The sequence below is a fragment of the Drosophila suzukii genome, chromosome 2R, assembly GCF_043229965.1.
Source record: "Drosophila suzukii chromosome 2R, CBGP_Dsuzu_IsoJpt1.0, whole genome shotgun sequence".
NCBI lineage: Eukaryota > Metazoa > Arthropoda > Insecta > Diptera > Drosophilidae > Drosophila > Drosophila suzukii.
Genome location: NC_092081.1, coordinates 8,991,485 through 9,016,607, shown reverse-complemented (window position 1 = coordinate 9,016,607; position 25,123 = coordinate 8,991,485). Strand labels below are relative to the sequence as shown.

Genomic DNA, 25,123 nt, shown 5'->3' with positions numbered 1-25,123 from the left:
ACGAAACGCTCTTCGTGTTAAATTCGGAGTAAGCTTGTACATTTTCCCGAAAGAAATGTATATTGCTTATAAATACAAAAACCATACTCTTCTTAAATATCAGTACTTTTAATTTTGAGCTTAAGCCTAGACTTGGCAAATATTAATGCCACTAAAACTATCAATCAGCCTGGGAAATGTTTTGCGCTGCGCTGATCAGGGTGTCGTGTATATCCTTGGCCGACTGCACGTGAACCCGGACCGTATTCAAGTAGGTAGGATACGGAATGGGACCGGCGTTATCCGGCATAAAAGTCTCCATGCGCATGGGCGTCACCGGACCAGGGAGATAGTGATTGGAGGAGTTCTGCTGCTGGAGGCACTGCATCGCCGTCTTCAAGTGTATCTCGATCTGGTCGCAGCAGGCGTAGAAGTCTTCCAGGTGCTTGTCGAACCGTGGCACATGGTGGGCACCCGTGTCCCTCTTCAAGTTGTCCGCCAGATTGTTCTGTTGCAGCGTGAAGGCGCTCGACCGGATGGTGAGGAACATCGATTCCCGCAATGGTCCTAGCAAACTCTTCACCCTGGAAATGTTGTCCAGTTTTTCCGCCTGCTGCTGCTGCTGCAGCGGTTGCGGCTGTTGTTGCTGCTGGTGCTGCACGGGTCCCGGAGGTCCTGAGGGCGAGGACTGCATCACCTGCATCATCTGTGGTCCCGACATGGGCATCATGTTCATGTTTGGATTCATTTGGCACTCAAAAAACTTGGAAACACGAAGAAACTAAACCGCTGATTGTTTTCTTTTTTCGATAGCAAAATGCGTAGGATTTCTCATAACCGCGTTTGCGCCTCATCCATGGCAAAAATCGATTTCAATTTTAAAAGTTGTAAATGTGTACTAACTAAAGCAGACTAAATAAAAATAAAAAGCAGAAATTAAATGAAAAATGGTTAAATTTACTATATATTTTTAATTTTACAAAATAAATACATCAAAAACTTAATTTTAAAAATCTGGAATTTATCTGAAAACGATTGCCGTCTTAAAATTCTACATTTTATGTATTTTTATTTGAAAGCAAGCTAACTCTAAAACTTCTAAACAATACACAACACCAAAAAGTTCATTTATATACATATTTGGCAGTCAACTTTTGAATTCTAAAATCTAGCTTGAAATTAATAGACATTTTTTTCGATTTATAGCTGTTTTGGCCCGCACTGTGGCCGGCGGCAGCAATCGATAACGATAACCAGCGGCCAGCAACCTGGACAATCAGAACAGCTGTGGCGCTTAAAACACATTTTTCTATTAGAATTTACAGGCGCAAGGCGCGTTGCTAAAGTAACAGGAACAGTACGAACACCATGACCAGGTGAGTGGGCGTCCATGGCGATCGACTGGAGGATTGTGTCGGCGGGAACAGCCCCGGAATCATAACCTAAAAGTGTCGCTTGGCTCTTGCTAACCCATCTCCTTGCCCTTTCCCGCCTGCAGGAACAGCATCGAACTGGGCGATGTGACGCCCCACAACATCAAGCAGCTTAAGAAGCTCAACACCGTGGTGTTTCCGGTCTCCTACAACGACAAGTTCTACGTGGACGTCCTGGAGGCCGGCGAACTGGCCAAATTGGCCTACTACAACGACATTGTCGTGGGCGCCGTCTGCTGTCGCATCGACACCACCGAGAACCAGCGGCGTCTGTACATCATGACCCTGGGATGCCTGTCCCCGTACCGCCGGTTGGGCATCGGCACCGTCATGTTCGAGCACATCATGAACTTTGCCGAGAAGGACGGAAACTTTGACAGCATTTTTCTGTAAGAAAACTTATCGTTTTGACTCGGGTACTACCCAAAAAGCTGGAAAACTTGAAGAGCGAATCAGTAGTTTACGTATATCTTTAATTGGGAATTAAAAAAAAGGGTTTTCATCTTAGCCCAACCAACTTATTATCTAGCATCCATTCAGAATATGCTCGTTCTTCTCTCCAAAAGATAAGAATATTTTTTGAGCTTAAACTTTTTTAACTGTTCAAGCTCAAGTACATCATTATTAAATTTTATCTAGTTTCTCCAATTATCATAACAAGGAACTGGAATTTATACTATCTTACAAATTCGTTTTTAAGTGAAGATTAAGAAAAAGCTTAAAAATTACCTATACAAATATTTCTTTCCTCAAGTGTTGACGCCAGCATTTTGGTTTATACCGCAAATATTTAAAACCCTTTCAATTAATTTTAACAATCATTTTAGACATGTTCAAATCAACAACGACGGAGCCATCGAGTTCTACAAGAAGTTTGGCTTCGAGATCGTGGACACCAAGGAGCAATACTACAAGCGCATCGAGCCGGCGGACGCCCATGTCCTGCAGAAGGCGCTGCGACGCACTGCACCCAACTCCAACAGCTCCGCCAACAATACCACCGCCAACTCGAATTCCCGTAGTAAAGCACGCCAGTTCACGTTTGTGTAAAGATGAGTTTCAATGTGTATAACAACCAGACATGTAGAGGCGGCCAAAACGATGTATTCAATTAGTCCGATCATATCTATGTGTAATCAATAATTATAACCCCTGCGCGGGAATAAATAGCTCTGTACGGCTCTGGCCAGTCCAAATTCAAGTTACTCAGACAATGCAGCGCGAAGATGGCTTTGTTTATTGCTACGGAAATTTGTACTGCTTGCTGTTCTACTGGGGATTGGTCTCGATCCGGGTGAGGAGCCCCAGTCGAGGAGGGGCGGTCTCAAATAGGTGGACGGTAGCCTATGCCCTGTGCGCGCGGTTTGTCTTGGTTAACTGCTTCCTTGGCAGCGTGTTGGTGAAACTCAGGAATCCCGAGATGTCGGCCGCCATGTTTGGACACCTCAGTCCGCTGGTCAAGGCGATTTTTGCCTGGGCGTGTCTCAGCTGCTCCATCACCTATGTGGAGTACTGCCTGTCGCTGGATTCGAAAAGGAGCAGGCACCTTAAGCTCTTAGCCAGCATGCAGGAGTTTGATCGGTCTGTCTTGGAAGTGTTTCCTCATGTCAAGTGGAACTACCTACGCTCTCGATTGAAGTATTGGTATGGCTCTGTGATCGTTGGCTCTTGCTATTTCTCCTTTACCATCGCACTGATCTTCGACACGGCGCGTTGCACGTGCGGCATACCGTCCACCTTGGTATTGGCTTTTACCTACACCCTTCTGACCAGTTCCGTGGGATTGGTGGGCTTTGTTCACATCGGAATCATGGACTTTCTGCGGGTGCGCCTACGACTGGTGCAGCAGCTGCTCCAACAACTTTATCAAGCCGATGAAAATCGAGAGGTTCACGAGAAGATTGCATTCCTGTTTGACATGTCCAAGCGCTGCTCTTTTCTTCTGGCGGAGCTGAATGGAGTGTTTGGGTTTGCCGCCGCAGCTGGGCTCTTTTACGACTTCACCATCATGACCTGCTTTGTGTATGTCATTTGCCAAAAGCTTCTGGACCGAGAACCCTGGGACCTAGAGTACGCCTTCATGCTGCTCCACGTGACCATACACACTTACAAAGTGGTCATCACCAGCACCTATGGGTACTTGCTCCAACGAGAGGTGGGTGAGCTGTTTCCTTAGGTAGATGTCTACATTTGAGCATCTTGATCCTCCCCAGAAGCGGAACTGTATGCAGATGTTGAGCAACTACTCCAGATACTTTCCTGGTCAGGATTTGGCCCGCCGGCAGACGGAGGACTTTCAGCACTGGCGCATGCACAATCGTCAGGCGGCATTGGTTGGCACCACAACAGTACTGAATGTTTCTATAATTTATATGGTGGGTAATCTGACCTGACCCGGGGTCAAACCACCCTAATCCTTCTGAATGAACTTTAAAAACAGGTGTACAACGGCATGGCCAACTATGTGATTATCCTGGTACAGCTGCTATTCCAGCAACAGCAGATCAAGGATCGCCAGCTAACATCGGGCAAGGATGTCGACATTGTTGGGCCGATGGGTCCCATTACTCACATGGATTAAATGCAGTAAATAAAATATGCTTGTCTTTATTATCCATAAATCAATCTGATTTTAACAATTATTCCTGATGATTTTTTAGAAGCCCCAGCTCTAAATGTAATAAAAGTTTAAGTTGACTACATATTATAAAACGAGTTTACTCAAAATATAACAAAATTTGCAACCAATCCAACCTGGTAAAAATGAATATATCAAAAAACACTTATAACGACATGAATGCTTTTATCAGAAAACTAACCACAAGTGTTTCGATACTTATATCAATTATATAAAAGCAATGATAATAAAACTTCTTTGTTAAACATTTTCGGTTAATGTTAGGTATACGAATGGTAAGTGAATAAAAACATTTAAAACTGGTAACCCTTAATCGTCATAATATATATCACTATCATCGCCAAAAAAGTGCCAGCTGCTTTTCATAACAAACAAGCATTTATAATCTATTTATACGTACACCTAAAAAGATATCTTCCAACGAATAATCTTCAAAATCTTCACTGGCCACTAGGTTGAGGGCCAAGGAAACCAAATGGTAGTTGCGAATCTTGGGCAGGTCCTTTGCCTGGCACAGTGCCCTCAGCAACAATAGGGCATCTTTTATGTTCTGACCGCTCTTATTAAAGAAATGTATCTCGCTTTTAATGGCACTCATCATAAAGGTGCATCCGTTTGACCGTTTTGGTCCTGGCGAGAATTTGGGTACCCCTTCCCAGTCGCATCCATCGAAGTGGATCTTGATCGCTGGCACAAAGTCGATGGAGAACACATGGCGTTTCGATTCCGCGGTGATGGTGTGGCAATTTGGTTTGCGGTGGTACAGCAGTGTGTAATTATCGTAGTGCCTGCCCGTCAGCGTGCGACCGTGGGCATTCATCAGGATGCACTGCATCAATGTTTGCACCTCTTCGCGCTTGAGGTACCAACGATTATACAGTAGCGTGTCCTCCGTAAAACTGTTGAATGACATATTTTTGAAGTCCAAGTGCACCATCCCCGGACGATGTTGATCCGGGCGTACGATAATATCTTCATAAGAGGGAAACTCGAGCAATATCAACACGTCGTAATCGCTATCATAGTTCTGGATTCCTAGAGCTCTGCTGCCTACAAAGCACAGAATTATATTTGTATCTCATGTAATTCTTATATTACATACCAAAGTTTACGCTTTCAACCTTGCATGTGGTTGTCAGCAAATTATTCTGCTCCACTATTTTGTCCAGTATAAAATCCCGGACGACGGCGAAATCACAGTGGTTTGTATAGCCGTAAAGATCAGCGACAATCTGTTCCAAATGTTGTTCAAAGGTGGAACTCATATTTGTTTTAACCCTTAGGCTCTATGAAAATATAAAGGGGTTCTGTGAAACAAGGGATTCATTGTAAGGGAACTAATTTGAGTTACGAATAAGAATTTTGAATGTTACATACAAGAACTTTTTCGGTTAGCTTTTGTATGATCTGTTGCTTTAATTAAAACCAGATGACCATATAATATTGTAGAAACATACCTTTAGGAATTTTATTGGTTCCTTAGATTTGAGATTTGATATGTTAGTAGTTTTGCGAAGACAAAAAAAGAATACAATGAAAATAAAGAGATGTTTAATCTAGTAGAGGTAACTATAAAAGTATTATGAGTTCTTGTAGAACCAGTAGTTTATGCTTTTGTGGGGAACATAAAACAGATAAAAATTAGTAGAGGACAATGCAATTATTCATAAAAGCATTCCTTAATGTGTGCCTTTAGGAAACGTGTATTTGGGCTTTAATCAATGTTGCAAATATGCCAAATGGTTGGGTCAACACAAAATACGAAATAGTTCCTGGGGGGTCATCAGGTGGTGTACAAGTAAGTAAATATGTATTGGCTGCAGATTGCATCAAAACTCCGTTAGGCGCTCATATAAAAATCGCCTACATTATGTAAACGCACACCAATGATTGTGTATTATATATGGTTATATAGTTGAATGTTTTGTATATAGAGGCGTCCGTATATACACACACATACATAAATACATATGTGCACACGCAAAGCGTTCGCCTACTCCGCAGTCCGGACATCGTTTATCGATTTGCGAAAGGCAACAACAACAACACCGGCACAGCAACGGCAGCTACAACAAATAAAACCTACAGCAGCAACAACAATAACAACAGAGCTCCACCAGCGGCGGTAGGCCGCTCTCCGCCCCCCTCCCCTAGCGCTCCGTTCCAGCTTGCTGATGGCATAGACCAAAGCCCATTGCCCGCCCCCTTCCAGGCAGCCCCACAACACCCCCCCGGCCAGCCCCAATCTCCCCCACTCTCTTTTTGCGGCACAGCTACACACAGCAGCAAACTCACACACACACACACATACTTACAGGCAACGAACGGCCCACACACACCCATACATACAGACAGCCAGGCCTTCGACGTCGAACGCTAAAACGCCCAGCGACCCACTACCCGCCCGTCCCCTCCCCTCCCCTCTCCCCTTCTCCATTCCACGAAATGCTGCTGTTGCTGCTGCCTTTGTTGTTGTTCTTGTTGCTGCTGCTGTTTGGGGGCTGGCTGTTGATGATAATGATGATGATGGCGACGATGATGATGTTTGGAGCTGGCAAACCGGGAGCTGTGGGTGCGAGAGGGAGGGGGATGAGGATGGAAAGGGGGAAGGGGGCACTGAAGAGGCAGAGGGGGAGAGCAAGAGCCGGCCGCCAGGACTTGTGCCAAAAGAGCGAGAGGGACGGGGCGCAGAGACGTCGCTTCTGCGAGTGCGAGTGGGGGCGGGCAGAGAGGCAAAAAGAGGGAAGAGGGGGGCAAGAGGGAGGGAAAGAGGGCGATGGCGAGGGCGGGCAGAGAGGCGAGGCGAGACGAGAGAAAAGCGAAAAAATACTTATAATAAAAGCAACAAAAAACCCGCACAAGCTGAAGAGATACAAACGTACACACGCAGCCAAAGCGCACAAACACACACATACAGGCGCCGACGTCGTCGCCTGGCTAAATATTCGCCAAAGTGTGTGTGTGTGTTAGTTTGGAAGGAGCCAAAGCGGTAGGTAAGTTAACTGGTCGTAGGTTCGCAACAACAAAACCAGAGTCGCAGCAGCAGGAAAAGAAGAAGAGGACGGGAGGCCTTGGGGGAAAGGGAACCTGAAAGAGACGGATCGATGGAGCCACTTCGCTGAGCCAGAAGCGGATCCAAGGGGGTATAAAAGGGGGTTCAACTGCAGATATGAAGTTCCCCTTTAAAATTGTTTAAAATAAACGTGGTATCAATTTTAAGGGGTTTTGTTTTTAAGAATTATACCCACCCACCATTACACATTAAGTTAATCCTTATAACAACTCAAATTCTCTTAAATACTTTTACTGCTAAGTCTTTTTCACGAACAAAACGTTTAAAACCCCTTTTAAATGCACTCCACATACGCCCCTGAGCTGGCTCGCCCACTCTTATGTTTTGCTCATCCTGCTCTCCTTCACCCACCTCCCCACCACCCCTTTCTCGAAATCACTCTACCCCTCCCCTCTCTCCACAGACTCTCTCTCGTCAAGCTGCTCTATACTAGCGGTACCAAAAGCTCTCTTGAGCCAAACTGATAAGGATAAGCAAAGATCACTCTCTTTTTTTGCATAACTTGAAGCTCTCTCTCCCACCCCTCGCCAATTTCCATCGAAATGATATCCTTTCGATATTTCTTTGCTTATGCTATGACCTTGAACTTGGCTTGATGGCGGCACGTGATAATCAACAGTTTCTTCCTCGTGATGCATTTAAAAATGCATTTAAGCTGCTTTTGCAGCACATTTTGCCTGCCACAAAGTGCGGGCAGCATCGCAGTTTTGTCGCGCTTGGTTTTTGTATCCAACCCGCAAAACATACATACATACATATATTTTTATAAACATACATACGTACAAAACACTAGTGCAACTAGCCCTCTGGTTGTTGCTTTTATGTTGTTTTTGCCCTGGTGGGCGGTTAGCGCTGGAGCGGTGCGAACGCCCATGTCGCCCCCCTCCCCCGTCTCTTTTCCATCATGATGAGCTCGCCTGCTTGTTCTTGTTCTTCTTTACACGTCCTCCAACGACGTTCGCTGTTGGGGCCCCGCTTTTGTTGTTGTTGTTGTTGGTGTTGTTGCTCTTCTTGTTGTTGTTGGTTCGGGCTGTCGTCTATGCATGTGTGCGTGTGTGTGTGTGGCCTGTGTGTCTGTGAGTGTGCGCGCGCGGCGGGTGGTGGGGGCGGTGCGGGGAGGGGAGGGGCAGGGCAGGCAGGGGCGGTGCGGCCAGGGGGAGCGGTGGAGTGGGGAGCGTACTTGTGTGTGCATGCAGCTCTCGGCGGCGGCGTCGTCGTCGTCGTCGTCGTTTCATTCAAGTGTCCAACGTTTGCCGGAGCGGTCGCACACAGAACGGTAGTCGGACGGTTGGCAGATTCAGATTCGCTCTCTGGTTTGCTCTCGCTCTCTCTCTCTCTCTGTGGCTTTCTTGCTCTCTGTGTACTGTTAGCGTAAGGCACTAGGCATAGAGCATAGGGCTCCCGAAAAATAAGGAGCTCGCGATACCGTTAGCCAAAGCACCGTTAGCATGAAGGATGTGAAAGTGGCGCGCGCAATCAGCGAGTCCTCGACCACGTCGGATAACACCTCAGATTTCATCGAGATCGTCAAGAAGTACGATGTGGTGTACAACAATCACAATCCGGATTACAAGAACGTCGAAGTAAAGCTGAAGGTGTGGACGCAAATCGCCGATGAGATAGGTCTTTCAGTGGGTAGGTAATAGTACTAGCGGTTCCCTAGCTAGTTCCATAGTTATAGTACCACCCCACCCACCAGCTTCACCCTACCCCCTCCCACGACCACTCTCTAACAAGGAGGCGCAGGAAATTGAATTACGTAGAACCCACGCACACTGCCACACCGTATATATACCACCTATGTATATGTACCTGAAAGCGGCCAAACTCAAACCGCCCGGCCTGATATTTTTCGTACGCTGGTACATATACATATGTATATAGAAAACGTATTTGCTTGTGTGTGTGTGTGTTGGAGTGCGGTCGGCAAATTGCAGCGAGAAGCAGAAACAAAAAAAAAATAAAAAGGAAAACACACTGGCACGCAGAAAAAACAAACAAAAACAGTCCAAGAGCGAAAACTGCGCGCTCTCTGATGCTGAGAGAGAGCGAGAAAGGGAACGGGTTGGCGGGGGTGGTGCGGCAGTGGGAGTGGGCAGGCGAGAGCTTTTCAAAACAAAAACATTGCGCGCGGTATTGCCAGGTGCGAATTTTGGCCCAAAACAAGCAACCACCTGTGCTGCATTTTCAAATATTAAAAAAAAAACTACAACCCTAAAAGAATATGTACAAATCTTAACAAACATACAATTTTTGTATTATACCTAATAAATGCCATTTTATTTGCTTGGGCTTCTTAACTTGTAGCACCCTGTATTGACCTCTACTTGTTTCTCTTTCTTTCGCTCTCTCATAAACATAAACATCTTCCGTTTGTTATTATTGCATCGCCGGCATTAATTTTTTTCTCTTGCATTTCCCTTTCATTCAAACGGGACTCATGTTTCCAAGAACTTTACTTGAAACGTTTTGCCAGAAAAGATTATACGCATAATTTGCATATACTTTTTACATACCGAACTTAACTTTAGCCAATTACGCTGTTTACGTATATGTATTAAGTCTCTTGAAATTCGGGGAATCACAAGAATTATAAGTACTGATAACAACTTACCAGCGGTTGAATGAATTTTTGTTTAGTTTCTTGGCACTAGCAATTCCTTTTGCGTTGCAATGTGCGCCAACAAAATAAAGGATCCTTTAAATTACTTATTTTACTGGTAAAGATAGCTTGCAACTTGCTTGGATTTCCGAATTCGACTGAACAAAATTCCCGATAATAATATGTTATATTTGACGCTGTACTCCCTGGAGACCTGCATTTCGTTGGCATTGAAAGGCGGTCACACTTCTAGAGGTTTTATATTTGAATTTAAAATTTCGAGTACTTAAATTTTTATAAATAAAAAAACTAGTTTCACATATTTTTAAAACTCTAAAAGTGTATAAGCCCATTACTTATTTTATCTACAAAAAAACATACTAATCGTAAAAAAAAATAAACAATTATATTTTCAATTTGACAAATTCATTACTCTTTCTTCAATCCCGATTATAAACTTTCAATATTTCATTGGTTTTGCAGAAGCCTCCAAACGGAAATGGAAAAATCTAAGGGACAGCTATACGAAGTATCTCCGCTCATTTCGCGTGGGCACCAAGACGTCCAAGAAGTACCAGTACTGGGCCCATGCAGACCACATGGATTTCCTTAAGCCCTTTCAGGGGCCGGGCAGGTGAGTGATACCTACTGAAATAACCAACCCAAACTGATCCCTAAACTACACTTATAGAAACTCCGCCAATGGGAATGGAAAATCCAACGACGAGGATGACACGGAATGTGATTTTGGCTACCAAGTTTTGGCCAAGGCGGCCAGCAATGGAGGCGAGGATGAATTGAAGATCACGATTGCCACTGCATCAGCGGGCTGCTCGTCCATTGGAACGCACACGGTTAATACTTATACGACCGCTTTGAGCAGTACTTCGGCGCCCGCCTTGACATCCAGTTTGGGGGTGGCCACGCCCCCGAATATGATCTCGCCGGGAAGCAATTTGGGCGGCACAGGAGGAGGATCGGGAGGCGCTTCCGGATCCGCAGGACCGCAAATTCATAATAGCAATAGCAATGGCAGCGCCACCGGGAGTCTCAACTGTGCTGCAGTGGCTCCGCTTAGTTCAATGACACCACCTGCCACCAGTGGCTGCAATTCCGCCGTGGTCCTGCCCCTGCCCATCTCACCCGCATCCTCAGCCGCTGCCGCAGCAGCTGCTGTCAGCAAGGCCAATGCCAATGCTTTGGCGTCGCTGGCCAACCACCTGCCCATGGGCTTGGGTGTAGGCGGATTGGCCCAGCAGATGTTCCCGCTGGCCACGCTCAAGGCGGCGGCCGTGGCCGCTGGACTGCCGCTGCCACCCACGATCACGCCGCCGGGTTGCAGCTCCGGAAGCGGGCCCAACAGCAACGTGGGCTGCCTGATCATCGAACCGCATCTCTTTGCGGCGGCTGATAACTTCAAAAAGGAGCTAACAGCCGCTGCCGCAGCAGGAACACCTTTGGGATTGTTCCAGAACCTGGCCAATCAAGTGCAGAATGCCAATCGCTTGAATGGCAACTGTCCTGGCGTTAATTTACCCATGGGCAATCCCACCCCGCCACCACCACCGTCAGCGCCACCGGCTTCCAAGGTGCGAAGGGTGCAACCTTCGCCACAAACCACGGCCATTAATCTCAGCTGCTCGGGCGGAAATTCCGGACAAATGCAGCCACAGCAGCCGATGCAAATGCCACAAATTCAGCAGCAACAGCAGGCGTCGCCCGCCAAAACGCGTAAGATCTGTGATCCGCGTTTCCCCAGCGATTGGGACGTGTCCGCTGTGCTGCAGGCCAACCGGGAACTGGACGCCAATACCCTGTTCTTCCTGAGTCTGGCGCGGCAGGTGCGTGCCATGCCCATGAAGTTCCAGTCGCTGGCCAAGATGCGTTGCATGCGAATCGTCAGCGATTTGGAGCTGGAGCTGGAGAATTTTGACTGCAACGGGGGAGCGCCACCGCCAGATGATTCGGGCGGAGGAGGAGGAGCCGGGAATCTTAAGTATTGCAGCATTGATACTCCGCCACCGCCGCCGCAGGATGGCTCCGTGGTCATACTCCCGCCGCCAGTTGGACCCGAGGGTTCCACGGAGCACTTTGTTTATGTGATGTCGCCGTCGCGGGTGGAGAGCATGATCGACATCTCCTCGGACGAGGAGGCGACCATGAACGGGGTGCCCTCCGCAGGACAGGTTTAAAAGTATTCGTACAAGTTATCTCTAAATTAAAATTAAATTAATCTCAAATAGACTTCACCGGTTGGTCTTTCGATCTGTTTATTTTGGGGCGGCGGGTGATCCGATGCTTAGGTGTACAAATGTGGAAAAATCTCTGGGACCCGGCCAATTTGATGCTACATGATGTTAGTGCGAATGAATTTCATTCAAGGAAACGATGACTAAAGCATCCGTTCTTAGGACTGCACCTTGCCCTTGGTGGTGAAGGCGAAGTAAGCGAATCCGCCGACCAGGAAGGCGGCGAGCAGCTCGGCCTTGATCCAGGGACCCTTGTAGGCACCCTTGGTGGGCACGGAAATGTCGAGCAGGGATTTCACCGAGGAAACCTTGTCACCATCACGCTGGGCCTTGCGCACATTGGCATAGCCATCCTCGTCGAAGAGACGCACCTGAACGTTGCCGCTGCTACCCTGCTTGATGTCCTCCACCCAGCTCACCTATTGCGGGACAAGAATAAGTCTTTCTGGACGACCTCTAGCGAGGATTACTGGCTTACCTGGTACTTGTCGTCGCCCACCTTGGCCACCGGCACCACCTTGCCGCAGGGGAACTCGGCGAACAGGCTGGCAGGAGCCGAGCCGCTGCACTGCAGCGTGAACTCGCCCACATGGGCCAGCTGGGTCAGAATCGTGGCATCCTGTGTGCTGAAGGAGCTCACGGTGGCCTTGCAGCTGCCGTAGACTCCGGACGCGCAAACGGCGGCAACCAGGCAGATGGCGAACAGTTGACGGGACATATTGGTCGTGTTTTAGAGTGGTTTTTATTGAGGAATCAGTAGAATTGGTGGAACTCAGCGGCAATCCAACTCGGCGACCTGGGACTTTCTTTCTCTCTGCAGTGAACGCCACGACAGCACCATACGTCACTTGACAGCTACGAAAATTGCCGAGGTCTTCCGCGGTTGATGGTCACACTGGTGTCCGCCAGGGATGGAAATTATCGATTGAAATTTGGCTATAAAATGGCTAGACGCTAAATATGTATTCTATATCTGTACAAATTGTTTCATTGGTTTAATTCTATATAACTCAAAATTATAAACAAAACTTTTTCTTTATTTTAGTATCAAATCATACTTTCACAGCGTGAAATATTGAAACCTAATTTTGCAGCTCACAACTGTCGTTTAAAATGTAGCTATTAAGAAAAATAAATTAGTGTAAAAAAACTCCAGATATAAAATTTTAAATTTGGAACCCTTGGCCATCTTACGTTTATGTTTTCATCTCAATTGGTATTTTTAATCATATCAAATTGATATTTTTGAACATTTTTAAAACGAGTTTTATGTTGCATACTTTTTGAACAATGCATTCCGCCCCGTAGAACCGAGCATTTGACAGACTTACGATTTTCGGAAAATTGCACATATTTATTAACAACAATACGGGAAGTTGGGCCATCTAGGGTCGTGTTCTGTCTTATCAACCATATAATACACCACACATTATTACTAACATACTTGGGCATGGGTATTAAACGAGCTTTTTGGAGACAGACAAACGCAGTTGAATAATATTCATTAAATAAATCACGTCTTTGTGCTCGCAACATATTTGAAATGTGGAAGATAGTAATTTTTCTGTTTTGCACACTCTTCGCTTCCCAACTGTGTGGGAGTACGAGTACCGATTGCAACGTGGAGGACCTAGTAAGCCAGTGCGGTGGATTCTGTTTCAGAGCGCTATGGCCGATACTGGATCACATTTCCTACCACCAGGAATCGGGATCTAATGCAAGCGATATCAATCACATAGCCACACGAGTCCAACTGGACAAAATTGAGAAGCAACTGGTTGCCCAGCAACAGGTCCTATCCAGCCTGGAATCGTCTCAGAAGAATATCCCAAAGAATTTTGAGCAGATCGGTAGCAGTTTTTATTATATTGAGAGATACAGCCAGCAGAATTGGTTCGCCGCTAGAGATATCTGTCGTCGAATGGGAGGTAACCTGGCCAGCATTCGCAGCGATGCGGAGCTGACCGCCCTCAACGCCAAACTGCCATCCTCAACTGAATTCTGGCTGGATATCAACGATCTGGGTAAAACGGGCGCATACGTGTCCTTGAGCTCCGGAAAACAAACAACCTTTCTTAAGTGGTCATCGGGAGAACCAAGCAATACCAGCCATCATTGTGTTCTCCTGAATAATCTTATGTATGATGCGAACTGCGACCAGTTGACTTTGTTTATTTGCCAAGCAGGTGATATAAATGAGTGAAAATTATAACATTTCAATAAAATTTTACAAAATTAATGATTACCGATTTTGGAAAGAAACATTTATATTTGTGGTTATTGGTTTATTGTAAACAGATCTCCGGATCTCGATATCTATAAATGCGAATTGGCATTGACTTGGAAAACCATTTTGATTCGATTTCATTACTCACTTGAACACCTTATCTGGTATATAATGTGGAGGTTCGATATTTTGTATTCGTGAGGTTAGTATCCCCCAAAGCGTCCCGTGGTTTCGAGCTGGAAACATATTCGATTGAAAAGGTTATCAAGGTACGTTCGTACTGCGTATCATTGGGAGAAAAGGAAGTCGGGTCATCTAAGGTCGCCCTTATCAACAGGATGATTCGCCAAAAACACCATAAATATACTAATACTATGGTACCAACATGGGTATAATTGAGACATTTCAGAGCCATGGTAGATCAGTTCGAAACAGATTGGTAAACTTGACTGTGTCTTCGTCTGCTGTTTGCAAAAATTAAAAATGTTTAAGACTGCAGCCGTTCTGCTCTCCGCCTTACTGTGTGGATTTCTGTCTTTGGATGTTGTGAGCTCGGAATGTAAAGTCGAGGACCCTGTGAATCAGTGTGGTGGATTCTGCTTCAGATCGCTGTGGCCGATACTGGATCACGTTGCCTATCACCAAGGCTCGGGAATGAATCTCACGGATTTCCATCAACGAGGCTCTCAAGTTCAGCTGGACAACATTGAACGACAACTGGCTGCCCAGCATCAGGTCATATCCAATCTGGCGTCATTGCAAAGCAAAGCAAAGAAGGGCATCCCAAAGAACTTTGAGCTGGTCGGCACAGGATTTTATTATATTGAACGAAACAATAAGCTGAATTGGTTCGCCGCTGAAGATTTTTGTCGTCGAATGGGAGGTCACCTGGCGAATATTCGCAGCGACGCTGAATTGGCCGCCATCAACGCCAAGCTGCCATCCTCAACTGAATTCTGGATAGATATTAATGATCTCGCAAACAGGGGCGAGTATATGTCCTTGACATCAGGGAAGCGACCAAGATTTATGAGTTGGGAAAAGGATCAACCAACTCGAGGAGACAGCGAACGTTGTGTTCTTCTGTGCAAACAGATGTATGATAGAGAATGTGAGCAGGCAACTTTGTTTATTTGCCAAGCAGGCGATGAAATTGAGTGAAACAACTGGAATAATAAATTTTAAATTTTGTGGTTTGGAAAAGTTGTATTTATTCAGAATGGAAAAAAACTTCTTGGTTTAGATAAACGCTATTTAAAAATGTGTATTATAGCACAGATATAGAATTTTTGTACATCTCACACAATTCAACAGGGGTTTCTTTAAGAATTCAAAAGTATTTATTTCTTGAACTTTCTTAGTTGAAACTATTTTGTACTTTATAGCTACGTATTAAAAAAAATAAAATTAGCTACTTTACTGCTTGAATATAAAATCATAAAATTAGCAAATACTTTTTTACGATGTTGGTAATCATAAGGTGTTTTTCAAATGAATTTATTTATTTAAAGTTTGACTGGCAGTACTACCCCCAGTTCAGGCCGTTCCAGTCACAGTAATTTGGTACCGACGCCTCTGCTAATTAAAATAGGTTCTTTTCTGACAGTTTTTCTCCGGTACCGCTCTGTATTTGGTTACCACTCCGTCTAACATTTACGGCAATCCGATTGTAATTGATTTCGAATTGCACAAGTCGGGGGAAAAGTAAAATACCAAATTCAGAGTCCTGTCCGATCGGTACAAAGCGCGTCGTCAAAGTCAAGCCATAAATATTGACTATTGACTGGAAATGATTAATGCCACCCATCCATCCGAATTGGCCTTTCAGCTTTGTTTTAAGTACATTTTATTGGCAATCAGAAAATCGGATACTATCGTATAAATACTTTGGCTAACAGGCATATGTATGTTTGGTTGATGTGGCTGTGACCTTGAAGTGGGCTTGATTTGGTTTTGCTTTTTTGGATTTTATGCCATTTTGTGTTTGTGTTTGCCTCGGCTCGGCTCCGTTTTGTTATGTTCGTTACTTTTCTTTGATTGCCACCGCGCACGAAACTTTTCCACCGAACTTTGCATGTCTTTGATGAATTTGAAATTGTCACAAATGTGAAAGTTTTTCACTTGCCATCCCATCCATAGCGGAGCTTTAGATACTCGTACTCGTACTCGTACTCACACTCATACTGATACCCACCGTGTGACAACAACTGAATTTGCATCTAACATTTCGCTGACATTGAGTGACTTGTACGCATTTCACCCCTCAATCGCACCTCTCTCTTCCCATTATTTTGGCAAAATTCATTCATTCATGGCCGGATTTGCATATTGCCAAAAATGCTGTAATCCTTTCGATGACGGGGCGTTGGGTGGGTGGTTCGTAAATGAAAACAAAAGTTCGTGTGGGTTCATTGAGTCGCAGTCGAAAACTTGCCAGACCCACCGAAATTGCACGTGTCTTACGAAAGAGTGGGGAAATTCGGGGTTGGCAGGTGGATGGATGGGTGCACTGAAAACATTAAATTTGTCAAGATCATAAGGGTCTGTTAACATATTCTTTGCTAAAATGTTATATTAAAAACATAAGGATAGGTTTATGTAAATATTATATTACATAAATATAAGTTTAGAATCATTAGTTTTATTTAACTTTTCGAGCTAAACGTGTTCGTTTCAAAATAGAGAAAACGTGTTTTCATATGTTATATTAACAAAAGCCTTTTTTGAAATATACGGTTTGAAAAGTGTAGTACTATTTTGGATATACATAGATGGAAAATGTGATTACATTGAAGTAGAGGTATATCAAGCATTTATTAAAAAAAAGATAAGTTTTAAATAAAAATATATTTTTCTTTTTTTAATATTAATTTTAAGTTTTTAAAATCATCTTAAGATTTATATATATTGTAGACGATTATATTATCGTATATTTAAGATTCATCTTTTTCGATTGCTTTCATACTCCTACTTATGGAACATTTTTTTCAGTGTAGTTCGGTGGATGGTTGTCTGACGTGTGGGTGTGAGCAGGAAATGGAACAAACAACCGAACTCCAAAGAGAGCCAGAGGCAGCATAACAGGCGACTCCTTGCCAACGTTGCGATTTTGTTGATTGTTTGTTGGCAACATAAACGAACCCCCCGAAAAACCGATTCCGGTTCGGAGTCCGAAATTCTTCATTCACAAAACGCAGTCGATGCAGGGCATTCGAGCCAAGTGGACGTGGAAGCCACCTCAATCTCGGCCAGAACCAGGGATCACATCCCCAAAGTGGCTTTCGCTTTCTTGACGGTTCACTGTTTACGGTTTTCGGTTTTCGGTTGGCGGTCCGTTTGGGGTTTCGCTTTGGGTTTCCATTACAGTCCGTCGTCTGTTTTGTTGACAAAGTTATTGCCTTTGGCTTAATGACTTCGTAATTGATTTGCATTCGATGTGCCACATTGATTGGCAATTGAAACGTAAGGCACCCGTCTCCCAGAACTCCTCGACTCCAAGAACCCATTCCATTCCGGCAACCACTCATTGTCACCGTTGCTAATCAAGGTTATCAAGGATATACCGGCTGTCACCATGTCGCTGTCTGTGGCCAGCCGTCGTCGCCTCCAGACGACTAACGCTCCATCGTCCACCGCGAACCCATCCTCAACCACGTCCGGTGGGCGATACCAACTGCCATTGTCCGTGCGTAAACAGCACTCCTTCATCGAGCCCACGGCCAGATTCTCGGCTCAGCAGAGGGGCTACCTCTCCAGGGGTCTCTCCGTGGGCCGATCCATCGAGAACATCCGCCAGAAGCTATATCCCGTGAGTAGGCAGATGTCCCTGGCCGTCGAGGAGGCCATTCCAAGGATCGCCCCGCGCATCACGGCCTCACAGGTCCAGGGATTGAGGCTGAGGGACAAGAGTCTGGTGGCTTGGTCATCCACCACATCCTTGCTAAAGGACCAGGAAGCGGAAAGAACTTCCCAGGTTGAACCGGCAGAGGCCAAGATGTGAGTACTCTAAGCAGATAATATCAAATATAAAAGTGAATTGGAATGTTGAAGAATCTTAACTTTATATTGCATACTGTGAAATACATACTCAAGCATCTTAAAATAATTTGCATAAAGTGATTTGATTATTAGCATCCAAAACCATAGGAAAAATGTTACCCTTAATTTTAGAAATTCTCACTTAATAGCAATTTTTTCCACGACAATTGGACAACTTCTATACAAATTATTTCTTAAGTAGCGTACATATGCTTAAAAGTTAGTCTTTACTCAGTACTTTTAAAATATATTCCACCTAAATAAAAGCAAATAAGGCTTAGAAGATTTGAAATGAATAAAAAAATTTTGTAACATTTTTGAAATGTAAACAAAATTTAAGATTATTTTGTTTCTTTTTTTTTGTATGCAACCATATCCAAAAACCATATCTCTAGGGATGGTTTATTCATCTAAGCCCCGTTTAGGTTTAATTTTGTTAAATCGTTACTTTGCTGAAGTATTCAAATGGCTTAATTTGAATTTAAATGGCCACATTTGGTAGATTGTCGCACCTATGGAAACCCTTGTTTGACCTTGGTGCTACCAAAGAGTGCGTATGGGTTTTACCGAGTCCGTATAACTAATAAACTCAATGACTCCAGCCGTAATGGCTGCCCTGATATCATCTATATAAATATACCGAAAGTGACACTTTCGATATGGGCGTCGCGTCAAGTTCTGTGTGCAATTTGCATGCTTCACGCCCAAATCAAACGTCAAAGTTTTATGTTCCAGTGCATAACACACGCTAGACATGCTCGAAATGGGAAGCCAATGTAACCGGGGACTCCCCCTAGAGGCACCACCCACCGTATCCCACCTGGCGGCACACTTAAGTCGATCATTGCCTCGAATCGCTGACAAGATAGCTGGCTGAAAAGCGGAAAACTTGGGCGGAACCGTAGTGCCTGATAGCGATGGGGTTCAATGACCCAAAGATTCGTAGACTCACTTTCAACGGTCGGCTTTTCGGGCGCCAATTGCCAACGTAATTGACATGGTTTCCTTTTTCAACGGGTGGGTGTGGGTTTCTGCAAAACCCAACACCCAACACCCAAGTTAATTTCTATTTCTGTGCCTTGCATGATTCGGAATCGAGAACAGCATAAATTGCCCCGCAAACTAATGCCAAATAATTTGATTTAAATTTAGCCGGGTGGCGGGAGTAGGTCACTCGAAACTTTCCATTTCCATTTCCATTTTCATTTCGATTTCCCTAACCCTAACAAATTTCGAGTTGCAATTCTCATTATCGTTTTGCAGTAGCGCCAAGGCGGACAAGAATCGTATTAATCTGAACATAGTGCTGTCGCAGACCATAAGGGCCACCAACGAGAGGGAGCAGGAAACGGAAGTGGAGCACGAACCGGAAGTGGAAGCGGAGCACATTAGCGACATCGAGGGAAGTCATCCGGTTGAGACGCCGGACATCCCTTTGAGCATCTCGCCGGCCTTGACCGTCCAGAGGCGTCCGCCCCTGGTGCGTGCTATGTCCGCTCCCGTCCGCGGATTGGACGAGAGCAGCAAGGGCGTCATCGCCGCCAGCAAGCGTAGCCAGCAGAAGCTGCGCCGCCGCAAGATCTTCACGAGAACGCCCTCGTCCTCGGTGGGCGGCGGTGTGTCCGTGCCACTAGATGTCATCGGCGACACCACCTCTTCGTCGTCCTCCTCCACCATCTCCAACGGCCCCAAGAAGGCTCTGAATCGGGCACGCAGCGTGGTTGCCCCCGATGTCATCACCCTGGTGTCCCTGCTGAGTTCCGAGGGCAGCGACTCCGAGCGGGAGGACAATAGTTCGGTGGCAGTATCGTCGCCACCTGCCGGCGGGGCGGAGAAACAACCGCCGGGCGCCACGCAGCGAAGGGCGCCGCTGCTGAGGAAGACGGGCAAATCGGGTAAGCTTCAAGATCTGCATTGGAAAACGATTTTAAACAATGATATTTAAGGAGATATTCAAAATATTTACCTTAATTTAAAAAAAATTACAGTTTAATCAGAATTAAAAACTTATTCAATTGAGGTCTTAAATTGAGGGGAATCAAATCAAAAAGAATACAAAAGTATTTTTACTTTAGAAAAAATCCTTATAATTTATTATATATTTATAACTTTGCTTAGAATCCTTAAAAGATTGTGTTTAATGGCCTCCCAATTGAATCACCCTAATGTATATATATATGCCAGACTACATTTATGTAAATTGTACTTATATGGCCTCAGACCAATGATAAAGACATATTTGCCTAATATCTTAAAGCTTTATAGTGTAGGTGATTATTTCTAAAATGGTACAATTGTTTCCTAAAATGGAAGAATTGTTTTGAGTGTAGTGTCTCGCTTTTCACTTCCCGTGCTTAAATATTTCCATTCCTTTCCTTCCGGGCTATAATTGTAACGTAAAAGCCCATTGAAACTGCACTAAAGCATTCTCGCAGTCTCGTTTCAAGACAGCTATCCGCCCACCTTCCAATTGGCCTCCAAGGAGTACTCGCACATGATCCGGCGTGGATCGATAGCACCTCTGGCAGCCCGAATTCGCGCCAATCGACCGCCGACAGCGCCACCAGTTTCCATTTTCCTGACCGAGGTCCAGGTCAAGATGGACACGCAGCCGAAGAAGGAGGGGAGTGCTGAGCAACCCGTTGCCACCCTGTCGCCAGATGAGGCCAAGAAGGAGAACAACAACAATGCGGCCAATTGTGAGGAGCAACCGCCGCAACCGGATCACAACTATCCGGCGTATGTGCGGAGTCTGAAGGAGCGGGAGTGCTGGAAGTTGCATCAGAAGATGGGCGCCAAGGGAGTCAGTGTCAGCTATGAGACGGTACTGCGGGGCATGCTCACGCCCACGGAGTTCAGGCACTTCCAGAGGCAGCGGGAACAGGAGGAGGCCCGAGTCCTCGAGGAGGCGGAGGCCGCCGAGGCAGCCGCCGCAGCCGCAATCCTCGAGAGCGGCGAGAAGGAGGGTCGCAAGCCCCCCGCCACGGCCATCGAACGTCTCTCGGAAGCTCTGCTCCAGAGCAAGTAGAGAATCTCCGGACAGCAGAAGCCTCTGCCGGAATTAAGTTCCAAACCCATGGAACCCGACCATTAAATTGCATTTGCCCCTAGAGGATGTAGCCGTAGTCGAGCACTCGTTAAAACGCAGTCGCACCCCGCTGAGACACCAATTCGGCGTCCACTCGTAGTTCTAGATGGTAACCCCAAAACCGTAGACCCCATAAAACGCGTTTGTATTGTGGGACCCAAGCTTACGTGGACGCTGAGCCTGGCCAACAATCGTAGACCCAACGTAGATCCTCAACAATAAAGAGTACTAGAAGACACCTAATATGTGGATTTTATTTGCTAAATCGATTTTAAAGTTATATTTATTGAGCAAAACCAGAAAATGGTTACCTAAAATGGATTATAATTATACGATAGTACAAAGCAACAATTTCTCATATATACGACGAGCTCGTTTTTGAAATTTAGTTTTAACATAATCGTTGTTTTTACAAATATTTAATGGAAAGAAAGAGATGGGAGCGAGAAGATTTATGGGAAAGATAAAGAAGTTAAAAAATGTGAAGAGAAAGTAAAGAGTAAGTTAAAATATTAACCATTTCGGTCTAAGGTAAGCTAGAGTTGAGAAAGGATAGGAATTTTTCAAAGAGAAAATTCAGAAATAACACAAAATAGTAAAAGGAACTAGGGAAAAAGTTAATGGTGATTTAATCTGATATGGATTGTTGCGTTTTTTCGTAAATTGAGCAGGATTCAACGGTAAAGTAATTTCAACTACATAAAATGAAACAGTTATCAATTATATATAGATACACTTGATGTGGGTACTCCGATGGGTATTACTTGGCTCTCTCCTGTCGAATGGAGTTCGCCAGATAGCAGGCCAGAATGATGCCCAAAATCTGGATGAAGGCAATGCCGATGCCGACACCGATCAGGATAATGGCGTTTTTCTCGATCCGATTCTTCAGCTTGCCGACGCAGCCATCCTGGAAGTACTTGTCCTTGCCCAGAGCCGGTGATTCCAGGCAGTGCCCCACGGTGGTGTCAATGAACTGCGGCTGACAACAGCTGCCCGGAAGCGTTTTATTCGCGCTGAGTGTCCTCCAATCCGCCGGAGAGTCCACTCCGCAGCACATCAGCTTCTGCTGGATGTTGTCCCAGGCCATGGTATCCTCGTTGTTCGATCGCTTGATGGACTCCTGCAGGGAGTTCTTCACCATACCCTCCAGATCCTTCTTGAAAACGCTGGCCGCAATGCCCACCGCCAGTTCCACTATGAAGATAACGGCCAAAAGGACTGCGAACTGTTAATAAATTTTTAATTGGTTAGGACCTTATCTTGGTGATTCCTTAGAAAACCAACCGTTAACAGAAGCGTTGGCGATTCCTTGATCGCCCCGAAACATCCCAGCGAAGCAATCAGGAATATGATCAGACCCGTGACTATAAGGACAATCGGGGGAGCTAGGACCCGACCTTCCACAAAGTGATTGAACTCATTTACATCGGCCAGGACCACGGCACCGGCTATAAGAATTCCCAGGCCAGAGATCTGTAAGAAAATTGATCCCTCTGATTAATCGAATCGACCTCGAATATATCCGTAAAGCAATTTTGTTAATGGCTTCCAATCATATCCTAATTCGAGTTGGCATTTGTATTTACAATCCCAATTCTAATTGAACGATAAAAATCACCCATGGACTCAGTCAATGGAATTTCCATGTTAAAGTCAATGTCGTCATTGAAAGTCGCCTGCTTGCTCAGTTGGTCAATGCGAAGGACACCCAATGTCCATGTCCTTTGGAACACGCATATATATATGTACATCACTTGCATGTCGTTACAAGCGAATCGCGTTTTTAGATTAGGGGGAGTAAATACTCAACAGCGAGTGAGAATGGCATTTTCCAGTGATACTTATCTTAATGAGGGCCCTGAACAAGACTCGGTGCAAAAGCGTAATTTTATTGGTCTAAGTGACGTTAATTATGGCAAATTATATGAAAATTGCTAAAAAAATAAATCACGTTGAAAAGTACGATGGGTCTAGCAAGTAATATTTCCCGTTTTAATGGATTTTCAGAAACTTTTCGAAAAAGGTTGCGTTATTTCTGTACAGTTAAGATTCGATCTTCCAATCAAAAGTCTTTAAAATAAGGCAAATTAATGTCCTTGATGATATTAAACTAGTATGCTGGGAAAAAATTTAGATATATTTTATCCAACTGTACAAGGAAATAGGTTCCTTTTTAAATCTGGAAAATTTTTAAATATTTTAGGAAATCCGTTAAACAAGTTTAGATCTCATAGATCTGATCAGCTTATGCCATATCGACACCACTGGTCATATTTAAGCGCCTTCCACTTCAGTTTTTAGTGAAACATTATTTTGAACTGGAGATTAGAACACCTTAAAGCCCCTTTTTCTAGAAAATCCTTTCACTTTAGTGGAGCTCACTTACCGCAAAAAGAATATTAAAGGCAAATAAGACATATTTAATTAAACTCGGGCCGCAAGAACGCATTTTGGTGTGTATTTAAAAGAAGTTCCGAACTTATTTTAATTTTTTCCAAATTAGAACCGCTTTGGTGGGAGATAATGCCAGATAGAGAGCTTGAGCGATCGCCCGATGCGACTGACCGTACTGAAGTTAAACCACGTACTGACCGGAGCTACGGTCCGGCCGGGCTTTAGAAGGGCCCGGTTCTGTTGTGGTCACTTTCGTGGTTGGTGCTGGCAACGGATCCGGATTACGGATGGGGTGGCAAACGGGGAGCGAAACAAAAGTAAAAGCAAGTGAAAGTCTTGGAGGCCCGATTCGAATTCAGGCCAGGCATGATTAGGCACGAGAATCGGAATAGGGATAGGGATAGGGATAGGGGGCTGTAACTCCGGGCAGGCTTATTGCCCTATAACCCATTTCGTTGATTTAACATTCGATACCAAAGAACTTTGACCAAAGCAAAGGCGATTGGTAGGCTTTTGTGGGTCGCCCGGAGCTTACCTCACTTCACTTCACCCACAACTACACCTCTAGGTTTCCTGGTGGGTCATTGCACTTATTACCATAAAAATTCAGCTGGTCGCCCACGTCTGGTGTTTTCCCTTTAAAGTTCAGCACATAGCACTTTGAACGCGACCGGGCCCAAGGCGAAATTAATTGCGTGTTTTCGTGCGAGGGCAGAGAAGGTTGCACAGGCTTTCTCTACATAGAGTCGAATTCGTTGGGACTGTGCGAAATAATTAAAGACGCCCAGAAGTATGCCACAGTCTTTTGGATGATGGTAATGTTGCGTGTCAGGAATTATGGCTCTAAGTTACGAGAATCCCACTGGGTGACCCATTCTTGGACTGGCCATATCTGGTCACAGAAATCTCGCAAAAATAAAAACAAATACTGTTGCTTGACCATTAGTCTGGGAGCGGGGAAAAGGAATCACTGGGAACTGCAGTTCTTTGAATGATTGGGGGGCAAACATTTTCTGAAGGCTTCCGCAATTTAAAGAAAATTGTGGCTCTAAGCTGGAATCCAGAAATCCATAGAAAGGAAAAGTTATATGCCCCAATTACTTGAACATGAAAGTGGGTGGGAATGGAATAATAAAAGCATTGGTGACGTTATTGCCACTGTTTTGGATTTCTATGGGACTGGCCTTTCTAATAATAGTTTTTCTGATACTCGGAACTTAAGGTGTTAATTCACTTGGTAACCTATTTATTCTGAACAAACAGCTTTGTTACTTACAAACTCAATGTTGTTACTAAACTCTTTGAAGGTATTGAAAGGTTTCGTTAACAATGATACTATTAAAAGACCTAGTGCTTTCAATGTCCAAGAAAATAATATATTTTTTATAGAGATGTACTG

The 25,123-nt window shown here is 44.8% G+C and overlaps 10 protein-coding genes across 13 annotated transcripts; 6 read left to right on the top strand and 4 right to left on the bottom strand.

Moving 5' to 3' along the window:
* Positions 1-89: 89 nt before the first annotated feature.
* On the bottom strand, positions 90-809 carry ix (mediator complex subunit intersex). The gene has a single exon (XM_017073986.4). It carries the CDS (start codon positions 725-727, stop codon positions 161-163), a length of 567 nt encoding a protein of 188 aa, XP_016929475.1. The 5' UTR covers positions 728-809; the 3' UTR covers positions 90-160.
* Positions 810-1,198: 389 nt separating this feature from the next.
* san (Probable N-acetyltransferase san) lies at positions 1,199-2,613 on the top strand. Its single transcript, XM_017073987.4, has 3 exons — positions 1,199-1,355; positions 1,478-1,801; positions 2,240-2,613. Exons 1-3 carry the CDS (start codon positions 1,348-1,350, stop codon positions 2,460-2,462), a joined length of 555 nt encoding a protein of 184 aa, XP_016929476.1. The 5' UTR covers positions 1,199-1,347; the 3' UTR covers positions 2,463-2,613.
* Positions 2,614-2,625: 12 nt separating this feature from the next.
* On the top strand, positions 2,626-4,403 carry Gr47b (Gustatory receptor 47b). The gene is made up of 3 exons (XM_017073983.4): positions 2,626-3,567; positions 3,626-3,787; positions 3,853-4,403. Exons 1-3 carry the CDS (start codon positions 2,626-2,628, stop codon positions 3,991-3,993), a joined length of 1,245 nt encoding a protein of 414 aa, XP_016929472.3. The 3' UTR covers positions 3,994-4,403.
* Positions 4,404-4,415: 12 nt separating this feature from the next.
* Positions 4,416-9,883, bottom strand: LOC108009543 (cyclic GMP-AMP synthase-like receptor 1). 3 transcript variants are annotated; one of them, XM_070995115.1, is made up of 3 exons: positions 9,738-9,883; positions 5,153-5,357; positions 4,416-5,100 (listed from the first exon to the last, which is right to left on the bottom strand). In XM_070995115.1, exons 2-3 carry the CDS (start codon positions 5,313-5,315, stop codon positions 4,430-4,432), a joined length of 834 nt encoding a protein of 277 aa, XP_070851216.1. In that variant the 5' UTR covers positions 5,316-5,357; positions 9,738-9,883; the 3' UTR covers positions 4,416-4,429. The 3 variants fall into 3 exon arrangements, with proteins under 3 accessions (XP_070851216.1, XP_070851215.1, XP_070851214.1); XM_070995114.1 differs by having other exon boundaries at positions 5,153-5,336; XM_070995113.1 differs by lacking the exon at positions 9,738-9,883 and adding an exon at positions 8,304-8,330 and having other exon boundaries at positions 5,153-5,336.
* Positions 8,349-11,969, top strand: LOC108009541 (uncharacterized). Its single transcript, XM_017073981.4, has 3 exons — positions 8,349-8,758; positions 10,209-10,359; positions 10,417-11,969. The coding sequence occupies exons 1-3, from the start codon at positions 8,572-8,574 to the stop codon at positions 11,915-11,917; spliced, it is 1,839 nt and encodes a 612-aa protein (XP_016929470.1). The 5' UTR covers positions 8,349-8,571; the 3' UTR covers positions 11,918-11,969.
* A 9-nt stretch (positions 11,970-11,978) lies between these two features.
* On the bottom strand, positions 11,979-12,818 carry Tapdelta (Translocon-associated protein delta). The gene is made up of 2 exons (XM_017073988.4): positions 12,453-12,818; positions 11,979-12,393 (listed from the first exon to the last, which is right to left on the bottom strand). Exons 1-2 carry the CDS (start codon positions 12,690-12,692, stop codon positions 12,133-12,135), a joined length of 501 nt encoding a protein of 166 aa, XP_016929477.1. The 5' UTR covers positions 12,693-12,818; the 3' UTR covers positions 11,979-12,132.
* A 638-nt stretch (positions 12,819-13,456) lies between these two features.
* On the top strand, positions 13,457-14,236 carry LOC108008179 (C-type lectin 37Db-like). Its single transcript, XM_017071969.4, has one exon. The coding sequence runs from the start codon at positions 13,518-13,520 to the stop codon at positions 14,175-14,177; it is 660 nt and encodes a 219-aa protein (XP_016927458.4). The 5' UTR covers positions 13,457-13,517; the 3' UTR covers positions 14,178-14,236.
* Positions 14,237-14,684: 448 nt separating this feature from the next.
* On the top strand, positions 14,685-15,362 carry LOC108008180 (accessory gland protein Acp29AB-like). Its single transcript, XM_017071970.3, has one exon. The coding sequence runs from the start codon at positions 14,685-14,687 to the stop codon at positions 15,360-15,362; it is 678 nt and encodes a 225-aa protein (XP_016927459.3).
* Positions 15,363-17,383: 2,021 nt separating this feature from the next.
* Positions 17,384-21,356, top strand: LOC108008717 (uncharacterized). 2 transcript variants are annotated; one of them, XM_036813535.3, is made up of 4 exons: positions 17,386-17,663; positions 17,749-18,197; positions 19,503-20,134; positions 20,675-21,356. In XM_036813535.3, the coding sequence occupies exons 2-4, from the start codon at positions 17,776-17,778 to the stop codon at positions 21,265-21,267; spliced, it is 1,647 nt and encodes a 548-aa protein (XP_036669430.3). In that variant the 5' UTR covers positions 17,386-17,663; positions 17,749-17,775; the 3' UTR covers positions 21,268-21,356. The 2 variants fall into 2 exon arrangements, with proteins under 2 accessions (XP_016928106.3, XP_036669430.3); XM_017072617.4 differs by having other exon boundaries at positions 17,384-18,197; positions 20,687-21,356.
* A 197-nt stretch (positions 21,357-21,553) lies between these two features.
* On the bottom strand, positions 21,554-23,919 carry Tsp47F (Tetraspanin 47F). The gene is made up of 3 exons (XM_017072679.4): positions 23,717-23,919; positions 22,615-22,803; positions 21,554-22,555 (listed from the first exon to the last, which is right to left on the bottom strand). Exons 1-3 carry the CDS (start codon positions 23,777-23,779, stop codon positions 22,088-22,090), a joined length of 720 nt encoding a protein of 239 aa, XP_016928168.1. The 5' UTR covers positions 23,780-23,919; the 3' UTR covers positions 21,554-22,087.
* Between the last annotated feature and the right edge of the window lie 1,204 nt (positions 23,920-25,123).

Coding starts and splice junctions, on each gene's coding strand:
- Tsp47F (XM_017072679.4), bottom strand. CDS start 23,779: ATGCGTTCTTGCGGCCCGAGTTTAATTAAATATGTCTTATTTGCCTTT. Junction 22,804..23,716: donor CCTTTAATATTCTTTTTGCG/GTAAGTGAGCTC, acceptor ATTTTCTTACAG/ATCTCTGGCCTGGGAATTCT. Junction 22,556..22,614: donor CGCCAACGCTTCTGTTAACG/GTTGGTTTTCTA, acceptor ATTTATTAACAG/TTCGCAGTCCTTTTGGCCGT.
- Gr47b (XM_017073983.4), top strand. CDS start 2,626: ATGCAGCGCGAAGATGGCTTTGTTTATTGCTACGGAAATTTGTACTGC. Junction 3,568..3,625: donor GGTACTTGCTCCAACGAGAG/GTGGGTGAGCTG, acceptor GATCCTCCCCAG/AAGCGGAACTGTATGCAGAT. Junction 3,788..3,852: donor ATGTTTCTATAATTTATATG/GTGGGTAATCTG, acceptor CTTTAAAAACAG/GTGTACAACGGCATGGCCAA.
- Tapdelta (XM_017073988.4), bottom strand. CDS start 12,692: ATGTCCCGTCAACTGTTCGCCATCTGCCTGGTTGCCGCCGTTTGCGCG. Junction 12,394..12,452: donor TGGGCGACGACAAGTACCAG/GTAAGCCAGTAA, acceptor GTCCCGCAATAG/GTGAGCTGGGTGGAGGACAT.
- san (XM_017073987.4), top strand. Junction 1,802..2,239: donor AACTTTGACAGCATTTTTCT/GTAAGAAAACTT, acceptor CAATCATTTTAG/ACATGTTCAAATCAACAACG.
- LOC108009543 (XM_070995113.1), bottom strand. Junction 5,101..5,152: donor GGTTGAAAGCGTAAACTTTG/GTATGTAATATA, acceptor TGTGCTTTGTAG/GCAGCAGAGCTCTAGGAATC.
- LOC108008180 (XM_017071970.3), top strand. CDS start 14,685: ATGTTTAAGACTGCAGCCGTTCTGCTCTCCGCCTTACTGTGTGGATTT.
- LOC108008717 (XM_036813535.3), top strand. CDS start 17,776: ATGTCGCTGTCTGTGGCCAGCCGTCGTCGCCTCCAGACGACTAACGCT. Junction 18,198..19,502: donor GAACCGGCAGAGGCCAAGAT/GTGAGTACTCTA, acceptor ATCGTTTTGCAG/TAGCGCCAAGGCGGACAAGA. Junction 20,135..20,674: donor GAGGAAGACGGGCAAATCGG/GTAAGCTTCAAG, acceptor GCATTCTCGCAG/TCTCGTTTCAAGACAGCTAT.
- ix (XM_017073986.4), bottom strand. CDS start 727: ATGAATCCAAACATGAACATGATGCCCATGTCGGGACCACAGATGATG.
- LOC108009541 (XM_017073981.4), top strand. CDS start 8,572: ATGAAGGATGTGAAAGTGGCGCGCGCAATCAGCGAGTCCTCGACCACG. Junction 8,759..10,208: donor TGAGATAGGTCTTTCAGTGG/GTAGGTAATAGT, acceptor TTGGTTTTGCAG/AAGCCTCCAAACGGAAATGG. Junction 10,360..10,416: donor CCCTTTCAGGGGCCGGGCAG/GTGAGTGATACC, acceptor CTACACTTATAG/AAACTCCGCCAATGGGAATG.
- LOC108008179 (XM_017071969.4), top strand. CDS start 13,518: ATGTGGAAGATAGTAATTTTTCTGTTTTGCACACTCTTCGCTTCCCAA.